Source organism: Pantherophis guttatus, chromosome 4, assembly GCF_059756535.1.
Source record: "Pantherophis guttatus breed Tessera chromosome 4, ASM5975653v1, whole genome shotgun sequence".
Classification (NCBI taxonomy): domain Eukaryota; kingdom Metazoa; phylum Chordata; class Lepidosauria; order Squamata; family Colubridae; genus Pantherophis; species Pantherophis guttatus.
In genome coordinates this window covers 7,928,240-7,941,888 of record NC_142066.1, presented here as the reverse complement: position 1 = coordinate 7,941,888, position 13,649 = coordinate 7,928,240, and the positions used below count along the sequence as shown (strand labels likewise).

Here is a 13,649-nt window from a genome sequence, read left to right as displayed (position 1 = left end):
GAAGAGCACTGGGCGTAAAACAGATACTATTAGTGATGGAGACAACTGTAACTTTATGGAGCAAATTGAGATTTTGCCCATGCCTTGCCCATGAGCTTCCTATTCCTGTGCAAGAAATGTGTTCTATTGGTTTTTGTCGGACTCCCAGGGGACTATGCAGGGGTCATAGCTCACTTTGTAGGCAGTCAGAATCAAGTTTGGTTGAACCTTGGACTGATATAATGTTCCTTGGTGCCATGTGGTTAGCTCTGCTGCAAGATGGATAGAGGGCTAATCCTATTATGTCCTGGGGAGGGATGGTCTTTTGTCTTGTAGATAGGCTGGACCAGTCTTTTGTCTTGTAGATAGGCTGGCACCAAAATATATGCTGGGGGCAGGGAGCTGAGGCTGAGTTTCTGTTTTAATGGAAATATTCTGCCTTTTTAATATTTCCTAAAATATTTCATTCTTCTAGTAAAGGGGAGGCTGTTAACTTTCTACAGTACATTGTGAAAGACATTCTAGGGAGATCTAGAAATAATGGAAAACTCCTTAAAATGAGGAAATGCCAAAACATCTATGCATGTTAATACTATAAAAGGAAGGTGAAATGCATTTAGCATTCATAGTAAAAACAACATAAATTTCAAAAGAAGAAGTCTATTTTGTGTGGCAAATTCCCCTTTGTACACTTTATTAGCAATTCTGCATTTCAAAAAGCATTTGAACAACAGACACTTATTCTTTCATCAAAATCTAAGTAATTATGTCCTACAGGAATCACCTTATTTTCTTCCCTAGGCAAAAACATCAAAGACTGCACAGAAGGTTATTTCAATTCAACAACAATCAACGTATCTTGAACCCCAGAGAGATTGGCACAAAAATAATAATGGCTGTGTGTCAGAGTCATTGTAATGAGTTTCCTCCCTCTATTCTCTTCTTCCAGTGTATCTGTTCAAACGCTGATTCTATTGAACACACAAATTTTCACTCTCATGGATATCCAAATACCTATTGGTGAATTCTCTGATTAGGTGGACTCTCAGATATAAACCTTGAATAAATCACTGTATTAGCTATTGGAATAATGCAACCTTTATTGTAGGATGAGATGAAAGACAGAGACATTATCAAAATGTGGCTCCTTCTAGTGTTTGTGGTGAACAAAATAGTGACTCTGAGCTGCCCAGCAAGTGATGCTTTCCTTGTTCCACATGAGTGGTACCAACCTGGTGACCTCATCGTTGGTGGGATCATGTCCCACACCTATTACAACCTTCATGAAATTAATTTTAATGAACATCCTTATGAAACATCTTATGACACACCAAAGTAAAGATTCTTTTTTTCTTTTTCTAATGTTAATTAGTTTCCCAAAAATTGCTTTTGAGAGTAAAAGGTTCTCAGTAAAAATGTAGCCTTTATATCTAATCCAAGTCTATTTTTCAAATGTTTTTAGTTATGGAATAAACCTTTTTCTTTACTTTATGGTGAAGTGTTTGTCATATAATGTATGAAAATTTGGTTGAAAACATCTTTTGAAGAACATTTAGTAAGCTTAAGATAATGTGTTTTTTTTTAAAAAAAAATCGGTATTGTCACTCTTAACAAAAGATGCATACAATAAATGACTGATACATGCTAGAATTATTCATATTCCATTCCTTGGGGGAAATTAGACACTAAATGAAGTTTCATGAAAAAGCACTATTTTTTATATTATTGTAGAGGATATTCGTTGCAAATCGTGCAATTACTGTAGAAAAGCAAATTTGAACTGTGTACAAATTATTCAGTATTTTAGAAAATCTACTACTTTCCTACCTTCATTAGAGAATGAAATGTTTGCTTTTTCATATAGAAATGATGCCACAATATGAGAATTTGCCAACTTCCTTTTTCAACTGAGGTATTTAAATCATTTGCAGTGTATTAATCAAATTCTACCAGCACATCCTTGCCTTGGCCTTTGCTGTGAAAGAGATCAATGAGGATTTTCAGATCTTACCTAATGTCACTCTTGGGTTCCACATCTATGACAGTTACTACGTTTCAAGGAAGACCTATCGCAGCATTCTGGACCTACTTTTTAAGTCCCAGGAATTTGTCCCTAACTACAAATGTGACACCCAGAAGAATCTAATGGCTATCATTGGGGGATTGAATTTTGTCACATCATCTTATATAGCTGAAATTACAGGATTGTTTAAGATTCCACAAGTAAGTTCTGAAAGGGTTGAGCAGAAAATTCTTAATTTTATGGTTGTTAACAGAATAATTAATGGGAATCAAACATTAGGCTTGGATTTCTGTTAAGATGTTCTACATGGCTTAAGTTCTACTACTTAGCCTTCTTTTCTGAAACTACAATGCCAGATACAGGAAATGAGTATCAAGGATCAATATCTGAGAGAAGATTTGAATGGCTTCTTTTAAAACAGTTGATCTAGTACATGTGTTTGAAATATTTTCACGCAATGAGAACATCCTCAGAATAACAGAGTTGGAAAGGACCTTGGAGGTCTTCTAGTCCAAGAAATTTATTATTAGATTCTTAGAAGAATGTTTGGGGGGGGAATACTCCTTGGATATATTTTATATGAAAACAAGATAGGAAAATTAAATTTAAACTAAAGACTCTAAAGAATGCTCCTGGAATTTCTTTCAGCTGACATATGGCTCATTAGCCCAAGAGGAATTTCAGACCAGAAAGCTCTCTTCACTATATTTCATGGTCCCCAAAGAGGACCATCAATACATTGGGATCATCCAACTGCTTCACCATTTCAGGTGGACGTGGATTGGGATATTTTCAATTGATAACAGCAATGGAGAAAATTTCTTACAGAAAATGCAGCCCTTACTTTCACAGAACGGAATCTGCTCAGCGTTTATAGAAAGGCTTGCTCAACAACTCCACTTGGAAAGATTCTTAGAACTTTCTCAAATGATCTCCATTATTTCCAATAATATGAGGAATAGCAAAGCCAATGTGTTTCTTGTCTACGGAGAAGCCTATATAATTATATGGCTAAGATTTGTCACATTTCTGGTAGATCCTGAAAGCAAGGAAACTGCATTATTAAAGAAGGTGTGGATCATGACTGCACAGATTGATTTTGTATTACCAGGCACTCATATCAAATGGGATCTGAAGATGTACAATGGGGCTATTTCCTTCACTGTTCACTCAACAGCAGTTGTAGGTTTCAAGGAGTTTCTTCAGACCATAAATCTTCTTTCAGACTACAGAGATGGGTTTCGGCAGAATGTTTGGGAACAATCATTTGATTGTTCATTTCCAAAACCAGAATTACAAGGAATGGACAATGCTCAGTGCACTGGCGAGATGAAGCTGGAGGATCTTCCTTCACCTGTGTTTGAAATGGAAATGACTGGCCACAGCTACAGTGTCTACAATGCTGCTTATGCTGTGGCTCATGCTTTGCAGGCTCTACACATGTTGGGGTTCAATTGGAAGAAAAGTATGAGTAAAAACAATGATCTTCCAAATCTGCAGCCTTGGCAGGTATTCTCTTTGAATTGGACTCTTCTTTCATTTCAGTGAGCAGTTTGATGTAGAATTATGCTTTGAACCCATTCTGGAAAGTCTTAATATTTTCTGCATGTAGAATTATCTTAAGTATGAGAAAAACATAGAAATAAGGAAGAATGTCTTGATAGAACAATGAATTAATGCAAAAACTTGTCTTTGCTACATAACTGGAGATTTTAATGAAGTGATTGGAGAGTCATTTGTCTAAATTGTTGTAGGGTCTTCTCCTTGAGCAGAGTTGTGTACTAGAAGACCTCCAAGGTCCCTTCCAATGTTGTGTTGTATAAAACAGATACAGAAAAAGTGGTTTGTGTTCTTATTTTATCATTCAGGTATTCTGCTATTCTGATCACCCAAAAGCTACTATAAGAATCATGATTTAGGTATTAGTAGGAGTTATTTAATAAATCACCATAGATTGCACAATAAGCATTAGTTAAGATGATAATTGACATTACATTTCATTGTCTCTTCTAAAAAAAATAATCAATTCTCCAAGAACTTTTTGAGTGGCTCATGAACTTTTCATGAGTGACAAGCTGAGATTTCTGTCTCTATCAGAGATTTAGGGGAATGAAGTGGTCCTTCTTAGATGTGGCTTGCATAGTTTCAAACAACTCTATCTTTGCAATAGTCAAATAATGCCTAAGTCTCTGATTCTAAAATCTGGCTAAAAGAAATGAATCAGACTCCCAAATATCTTTGTACCAGTGAGGAAAGGATAGATACGTGGATTTATGTGGTTTAAGTAGTGGACATAAAATATAATTGAAGGACCTGACATAATTCCAAAAGCCTATTTTCATTGTGCTTCAATTTATTTCTACCTTTCCTTAAAATAATATCAAATAAATAATGGAGTGGGCATGGAAATATACATGTCCATATTGATTATCAAATTTCTAAGCTTACATATTTATTAAGAGTTATTGGAATATAAAGAATGAGTGAATGAAATTTGAATATGTTGTTCTCTTCTCTGTTATATTGCTTTCAATTGTCTACCTCTTCTCTTTCAAGTAGCTTCATTCACTTCTTCAAGGCATTTCTTTCAACAATTCAGCTGGGGAGAGAGTGTTCCTGAATGAGAAAGGAGAAGCAGCAGGTGGATTCGACATCACCAACTTGATCACTTTTCCAAACAGATCTTTTCAGAGAGTTAGAGTTGGAAAGCTGGATTTAGAGGCTCCAAAAGGGAAGGAATTATTCATTGATGAAGATGTGATTTTCTGGAACCCAACTTTTAACCAGGTTTGAATTATGGTATTAAACATGCTTTAATCCATTATGTTCTGATATTGAAGTTAATCCCGTTAGAAATTCGATTTCTGTTTTTTTAAAATAAAGATTGGCACATTCTTTTCAAATTTTGTTGATGATCCAGCACTCATCAATGTGACAAAACGATATCACAATGCAAAAAGCCATGTTTCTATATTTGGTTTGCATTTCCATTTGAAATCACAAGAGTGGCCATGTTTCCATGAATTTATCATCCTGTGTAATTATCTGCTCTCCCTGCCCTTCAAACAGGACCTTTCCTACATCATTGCAAAACTAATTTCCCTATATAAAGGATAAAAAATACAAACAGTTTTAAATATCTCCCTTTTCAAATCCTTTTATGATTATCACCAGGTTCCTCCACTTTCTCGATGCAATGACCCTTGTTTACCTGGGTCCTGGAAGAAGGGGATTGAGGGGGATCAGTTCTGCTGCTATGACTGTATTCACTGCCCAGAAGGGAAGATTTCAAATCAAAATGGTAGGGTATAAATTCTACCATTTTTCCTTACATTTAAGCAAACATTAATAAGCTACTTAACGCATAAAATTGATAAGGCGATATTCAGTATTATGGAATGCATAGATGAAAAACTTCTTGACTTTTCTTATAGATATGGAAGATTGCTTTGAATGTTCAGAAGACCATCATCCAAATAAAGAAAAGAAAGGATGTATTTCAAAAGTGCTGATGTTTCTAACCTTTAAAGAAACCTTAGGAATTGGTTTATCCTCCATAGCTCTTGCTTTCTTCTTCTTGACATCTTGGGTACTTGGAACTTTTATTAAGTACAGGGATACTCCTATTGTCAAAGCCAACAATCGGTCCCTCACCTACACCCTTCTTGTCTCTCTTCAGCTCTGTTTTCTCTCTTCTTTGCTCTTCCTCAGCCAACCTGGCAAAGTGACCTGCCTTCTCCGACAACCAACTTTTGGCATCACCTTCTCTGTGGCCATTTCTAGTGTATTGGCCAAAACCTTCACTGTGGTTGTGGCTTTCATGGCCACTAAACCAGGTTCTCAGATGAGGAAATGGGTGGGGAAAAGATTGGCCTTTTCTATTGTCCTCTCCTGCTCTCTCTTCCAAGTATGTATTTCCATTCTTTGGTTGTCAACATCTCCCCCATTCCCTGAGTTGGACACACATTCACAGTCCCAAGAAATGATTTTACAGTGCAATGAGGGGTCAGCTTTCTTCTTCTACTGTGTCTTGGGCTACATGGGTATCTTGGCCATCGCCAGCTTTATTGTGGCTTTTTTTGCCCGTAAATTACCCGACAGCTTTAATGAAGCCAAGTTTATCACCTTCAGCATGTTGGCCTTTTGCAGTGTGTGGATCTCCTTCTTTCCAGCCTATCTGAGCACAAAAGGCAAAGCCATGGTAGCTGTGGAGGTCTTCTCCATCTTGTCCTCCGGTGCTGCATTACTGGGATGCATATTCCTGCCCAAATGCTACATCATTGTTTTGCGGCCACAGCTCAACCACAGGGAGCATCTCACAAAAAGAAATTAGTACTCCATGTGATCTTCTTTCCTCGAACAAATTGCTGACAAAAAAAGAAGAGAAGGATTTCTACAAGAATTTGTGGAGGATTATTGTTAACACTGATGTTTATTATAGATACACATTCCAAGAGAAGTACTTGGGTGCTTCCTGGTTGTTGAATATAACATTTTGTCTCTTTCAACACTCTATTTCAGCATGGCCAAGGTGGGCATGGCCAAGGTGGGCATGGCCAAGGTGGGCATGGCCAAGGTGGGCATGGCCAAGGTGCACATGGCTGGGCTGGGCAGGACCAGGGTGGGTGTGGCCAGCTTGATGTCAGTCCTGACAGGGCACCTATAGTGGCCTGTGCAGGGCTGGGGGGGGATACATTGTCTCCAGCGGAGGAAGGCGAGATCAGGGGGAAAGGCTGTGATGGCCTCCTACAGTCCTTTGCCAGCAAAAACAGAGCTTGGTAGGATGTAAATCTGGTGGCCCACGGGCTGGAGGCATCGCACCTAGGCCACGCCCACCCCAGCTCCCTGAATGGGAAAAATGTCGCGAAAGGTCATGTGATGTCAATGTGATGTAGTGATGTTTAACATCCATGGTTTAGAACAGGTGCTTAGATGTGGCCTGCAAGCCCCCCTGGTAACATCAAAGGACCGGCCTGGTGACAGAAGAGATCTGAGGCCACTACAGGTGCCCCCTAACATGAGTGACATCATGCTGGCCATGCCTATCCTGGCCATTCCCCCCCAGACCCTCCCCCAAGGTCAAACACAACTCTGATGCGACCCTCAATGAAATCGAGTTTGACATCCCTGGTTTAGAATAAGAAGTCTGGCATTTTTCACGAAAATCAGCTGAAATTCAGCTCAAATCCTAGAAAGAAACCTGGAGGAAAAATTTTGAGTGTTCACTAGATGGAGGTGACAGAAAGTTGTAAATTTATATAGGTAAACATGTAGATATATAGATGATAAACAGATAGGTAGGTAGGTAGGTAGGTAGGTAGGTAGGTAGGTAGGTAGATAGATAGATAGATAGATAGATAGATAGATAGATAGATAGATAGATACAGTAGACAGACAGACAGACATTTGATAGATGCTATGGATAGGAAAAATGGACCAAATTATAATGATAGTCCAACCCTAATTAAAAAGGAGTTACTCTGGACTTCTCTGCAAGTGATGCTTCTCCTGTTCTTATCATTGGTGACAGGATGTCCCACATAGTTTACCAGTTTTATACATTGAAATTTAAGGAATATCCTTATATAAAACCTTATGACATATCATTGTAAGGAGTATTCTTTTCTACTTATTTAAGAGAATTTATATGTTCACCCATTTACTGTCAGTGTCGCTGAGCTGCTTAAAGAAAAAATAAAAGAAATATACAAAGAATAAAAACACACCGCTGGGGATAACAATCAGTAAATCGATTGAGCCACTTCATAGGTTCCAACCCATTCTGGGTTCCACAAGCCAATTGACAAAACCAGATGCTCAGGGCTTTGCAAAAGAGGGTGAAAGTAGGGACCAATCTAGTATCAGTGTAGATGATGTTCCAGAGGGAGGGAGCCATCATGAAGAAGAGACTTCTTCTGGGTCCCCACAGATTTCCTTACTTAAGAGGGAGGACTCACATCGTTCGCTGCCTCCCTGCTCCACTGGATCACATGGATGTGATCAGGAAAAGTCAATTCTTCAAATAACCTGGTCCCAAGCCATGTAGCATTGAAAGGGGACAACCAGAACCTTGAATTGTACCTAGAAGCACATTGTCAGAAAATGCAACTCCCACAGCAAAGGTGACATCTGTGCCAAAGGTGCTTTATTTTTAACAGGCAAGGGGACTTTCTTGGGGTTTTTTTTTTGAAGATGTTCACCAGCCACCATCCCTTTCGGATCATCTTGGGATCAAAGAGCCTGAAACTTCAAATCCTATTATAAATTGGAAACCGGAACTCTGTCTTTTACAGCTTCAACTGATCAACTTGTCCAAGTACAAGCAGCAGACCAGAAGATCCATTGCAGTAACTGGCAGAAAACCCCAAAGGGGGAATTACCAAGTTACTGGTTAAATACACAGATTTTCCAGATTTTTTTGTTGGGGAAGAAGAAGCAGTCCTTCTCCCATGTAGAGACCACAACTTTTCTTTTGACCTAGTCCTGTGGGATGGAGCAGGGGTGAAATCCAGCAGGCTCTGACAGATTCTGGAGAACTGGTAGTGGTAATTTTGAATAGTTCAGAGAACCAGTAGCGGAAATTTTGAGTAGTTCAGAGAACTAGCAAATACCACCTATGGCTGGTCCCAGAGTGGGGTGGAAATGGAGATTTTGCAGTATCCTACCCCTGCCATGCCCACCAAGCCACACCCACAGAACTGGTAATAAAAAAAATTGAATTTCACCACTGGTAAAATAATAAAATAAAAAATAAAGTTAAAGAAAAATAAAGTAAAATAAAAATAAAGTAAAATTAATCTGAAGGATTAGAAGATGAAATGAGCAATGACATGATATAAATTCAATCTAATTTTTAACTGAATAGTGAGCTGCACAAAAGGATGTCATTTCAATGCCATCAATGATAAGTTTACTAATCAGCCTAAATTCTTTGGAGTGGATTCAGACAGCTGGATTAATTTGGCAGAAGTTGTCTATTTTTCAACCTCTCCTTGACTTGACTTCTACGTGTGTCTAGGTTCACTCTTTCCGATGTTCTTCTGGGAGATATATTCCTCTAGGAGTTTACTGATTTCATTCTCTGAATTTTGATTTGCTGGATGGAACAAAAATGCCCTGTCAGAATCAGCTTCCTGGTTTTGCTCAGAAGATCAGGCAAAGCTAGTCAGTGTGGTTCTCTGACACAATAATAGAATAGAATAACAGAGTTGGAAGGGACCTTGGTGGTCTTCTATTCCCTCTTGTTTGTGGCAACCCCTGAGATATTGGAACACGGCTATCATGTCTCCCCTAGTCCTTCTCTTCATTAAACTAGACATACCCAGTTCCTGCAGTTCATATGTTTTAGACTCCAGTCCCCTAATCATTTTTGTTGCTCTTTGTCAGGGCATTTATTAATCCCATGTTTGGCTCTGGGACTAATTACCCTGGTTTAGAGGAGGAGATGAATCGAGGCTTATTCCAAGTTGCACTATTCTGATAAAGAAACGCGAAGAAGGTTTCTAATAAAACTCAATTATTTGTTATAAAGAAAATAAAACACCTCACTAACTAAGAAAAGTTAATTGTTACATTTTTGAAGTAATTCGGGCCGGCTATCTTTCAGCCGGACCTTGCTGGAAAAAAGAACAAAGGAAAGAGTGTGAGAAGGAATGTGGGTGGATACGGAAACACGTAGCTTACTGATAAGAAGTTGGCAAAGCTACGGAGAGTCTGATAGTCCAGAAATAATGAGCTCAGCTGGTAAATAAAATAACGCAGTGACATTCCCCTTCTTTGCCAGTTGAGCGAATATCAGTTCATCATCAAATAAGGCACATCTTTTCACGCAGATACTCATGTTGAGCTGCTGGAAGTGGTTTGTTGAGCATATCAGCAATTTGATCATGTGTAGATACATATTGCATTTTGACAAAACCTTTTTTCACTAAATGTTTTATGTTTTGGTAACGGATGTCAATGTGTCTGGACCTAGAACCTGTGAAATGAGATTCAGAAATATAAACCACCGATTCATTGTCTTCCATCACTGTGATCGGTCGGATCGGCTGTGTCCAGATATCTGTGACTAAAGCATCAAACCAAGTTAGAGAATTACATGCATCTGAAACACAAGCATATTCAGCTTCAGTAGATGAACAAGAAACAAAATTCTGTTTACGTACTTGCCAATAAACAGGACATCCATTTAAGAACATCATATAACCTGAAGTACTTTTACGTGATTTCTTATCACTTGCCCAATCAGAATCTGCATAACAACATAATTCTGCATAATCAGTATGTGTTGGTTCTAACAATAATTTCATGTGTTTAGTGTATTTTAGATATCTCAATAATTTCTTAATACATGTCCAATGAAACTGTTTTGCTTTCCCTACGTGTCGTGATAAGAGGTTAACACTAAGTGCAATGTCGGGTCTGGTCCAACTACTAATGTATAACAGTGACCCTATGACTGAACGATAAAGTGTTTGATCCTCGAACTCAGGACTTTCTTCTTGTGTCAAGTTGTGAAAATCTGTTTGCATGGGTGTCTTTGTTGTGTTAGCATCTTTCATGTTGCAATGATGCAAAACTTGTTCAATTTTATCTTCTTGTGAAAGACTAAACCCCTTCTGTGTTTTTTCAATCTGAACACCTAAATAAGTGCTAATGTGACCTAATGATTTCAATGTGAAGTATCTCTGCAAAGCTTTGGCAAAAATTTCACTCATTTGCTTATTTGGACCAATATAAACAATATCATCAACATAAACAAGAACTATCTCATATGCATTGTTAGATCTTTTTGTGAACACGCACTCATCAGTTTCGGACTTAATAAAGCCCATTGAATTTAGTTTGTCAGTAAGACATAAGTACCACATCAAACCAGATTGTTTCAGACCATAGAGACTTTTGTTTAGGAACCAGGTATCCCCTTCTTGCTGTCGGAATCCTGGGGGACTTTTCACATAGATCTCTTCGTCTAGGTCTGCATGTAGATAAGCCGTGTCAACATCAAACTGGAAAACTTCTAAACCAAGGATAGTTGCAGTTGCTAAAGCAATTTTTACACTCTCAGTTCTGACTGTCGGTGAGTAAGTATTTGTGTAGTCCTCAGGATAACGTTGAGCGAAACCCTGAGCTACAAGTCTGGCTTTGTACAATGACTCACCATTTGGTTTCTTTTTGATTCTGTAGACCCATCGAGTGCCAATGACCTTTTTGTTTGCTGGAGGTTTTGCAGGTGTAAATACTTTAAGTTTCTTTAGACTGTCCATTTCAATCTGCATTGCATCATACCATTTGTCTTGCTCTGAATCAGGGAGCTGCTTGATTTGTGTGAAATTATCAGGTGGAAGTGTAACATTGCAAATCAAAGGCAAGGGTGCTTTTGTCAGTTGCCAAGAATATCATTGTGGAGGGATCCCTTTTGTGGCCCTCTTGGAACGTCTCGGGACAACTGTCCAGTCTTCTTCTTCTTCGTCCTCGTCCTCACTTTTGTCGCTAGCGTCAGCATCCGCGGCTTGCGAAGACGGAACATCGGGTTGAGAAGAATCAGTGGAATCTTGATCATCAATCCGCGTAACATCAGCAGTATCATCTCTGGGAAAATAAACTCCAGGATCATTGGAATGAATCCTGGACCAGTCAATATCTTCTTCAAAATTAGCAGATTGGGAAATCACAATTACATGTTTAGAGTCAATAAATTTGCTCCACTTTGAGTTATCATCAATACCCATAAATCTCAGTCTCTTTGCTGCTGGACCTCCTTTTCTTCTTTGAGCTAAGGGAATGTTCACCATAGCATATGAACCAAAAATATGGATGTTTTTAAGATCGGGCTTGTAGCCATACAACATGAAGAAAGGAGTCTGATTTGTTACACTGCTCCAAGTACGGTTGACAATGTAATTTGCATACTTGATAGCTTCACCCCAGTATATCATATCAAGATTGGCGTCTTCTAGGAGACAACGCATCATGGTTTGCAGTACCTCTCCGTTGTGAGCCGGTATGTCAGGGGGTGAAGTCTGATGAATAATTCTATTCTTACGCATCCAGTCCTGGAAACGCTGAGACATGAACTCGGCACCACGATCACTCTGGATTCTGGCGATGCGAACTTGGTATTGGGTAGAAACAAGGGTTGCAAAGTCTTTAAAGATCTGAAAAGTCTCTGATTTTTCTTTCATAGGATATACATATCCATATCTAGAGTAATTATCAACAATTGTTAGAAAATATTTTCTACCACCAAATGATGGCGGGAAAGGACCAACTATGTCAATGTGAACCAAATCAAAAATGCGTGTTGACAGGCGTGTAGCGCGTTTGGGAATGGCTGCTGCTTTGGATTTGGCCTTTTTGCATACAGCACAATCCAAAAACACCTTACACCCCTTTAGATCCAAACCTTTTGCGAACTCCGGCATCTTCCTAAGAACACGGAAACTGGCATGCCCCAATCTTCTATGCCATTTGTGGATACACCTGGAATGCAAAGGTTTACCAGTTAGTGAATTCTCAACATTGACATTTTTATGCGGAACCTCAGGCTTGTTCTGAGCAACCTGTTTACCAATTCTCTTTTTGTTGGCTTTAGGAGCCTTAGGGGTAGCAACAGGATCTCTCTCTGGAGCATCTCTCTCTGGGCCTGTGCTCTGCCCTTTTGGAGTTTGCATACTTGCCTGTGTTTGTGTTTTAGGCTTTGGCTTTAAGTAATAAACACCACCAATTAATATGGTTTCAGCAACAATATCTCCATCTTTAACTATGTAACTTGCTTTTTCAAGGTGGTGAACTTGGAACTTTAACATTCTAGACAAGTGACACTGACTAAGCAAATTACTGGTTGCTGTTGGTATGTAATAAACATCAGGAATGAATGCATCGAGCTCTTCAACATAAACAGTTCCTTTTCCTTTGACCTGACAAGGATGATTTGAAAAAGAATAAAGTTCACGTAGTTCTGGTTCAGGCTCGTGCATCTCTGTGAAAAGTTCCTTTCTGTAGGTAACATGCAATGCTGCACCACTGTCCAAAGTCCACAGGAGTCGTCTGTCGTACTCTGGTTGAGGTTGTGGATCATTGGTTAAAGCCAGTGTGGCGAGTGGAGTTTGTGGATCACACCGGGGACCACGACGACCTTGTCTTCCGCCTCTGCCTCTGCCTTTGGAATCTGTTCCTCTGGGCTGGTACGTGACGGTAGCTGGAACTCGTTGGGGACAATCCCGGGTGGTATGTCCCACACGATCGCAGGTGTTGCATCTTGGCATCCTTGGAGCGTAGGTCCTTCCTCGGAAGGGGCGTCTAGCTGGAGCTCTTGATGCGGGTGGTCCTCTCAAGTGTGGAGTAGCTAGCATGAATGCCTCTTCTTCAATTAAAAGTCTACAAACATTGTCCACTGTGCGTTGAGCAATAGGGACTTGGTTAATTTTTGTAACAGCATCTTTCCATTCATAATTCAAAGAGTTAATAATGATGCTGATCATTTGAATATCTTCAATGTTATGGCCTCTTTCTCTCAATTCTGTTCTCAGACCTTTCAGTTTGGTCAAATGTCCTCCAATTTGTTCACCAGGTTTCAATCTCGAACCGTGGAGTTCAGACATTTTTAGTTTTGACTCACCAGTTAGTGGAGAGACAGAAAATGCGT

At 39.2% G+C, this 13,649-nt stretch overlaps 1 protein-coding gene across 1 annotated transcript; it reads left to right on the top strand.

Moving 5' to 3' along the window:
- The first annotated feature begins 1,117 nt into the window (after positions 1-1,117).
- LOC148113658 (vomeronasal type-2 receptor 26-like) lies at positions 1,118-6,351 on the top strand. The gene is made up of 4 exons (XM_087893246.1): positions 1,118-1,314; positions 1,911-2,202; positions 5,177-5,303; positions 5,437-6,351. Exons 1-4 carry the CDS (start codon positions 1,118-1,120, stop codon positions 6,333-6,335), a joined length of 1,515 nt encoding a protein of 504 aa, XP_087749372.1. The 3' UTR covers positions 6,336-6,351.
- Positions 6,352-13,649: the final 7,298 nt, after the last annotated feature.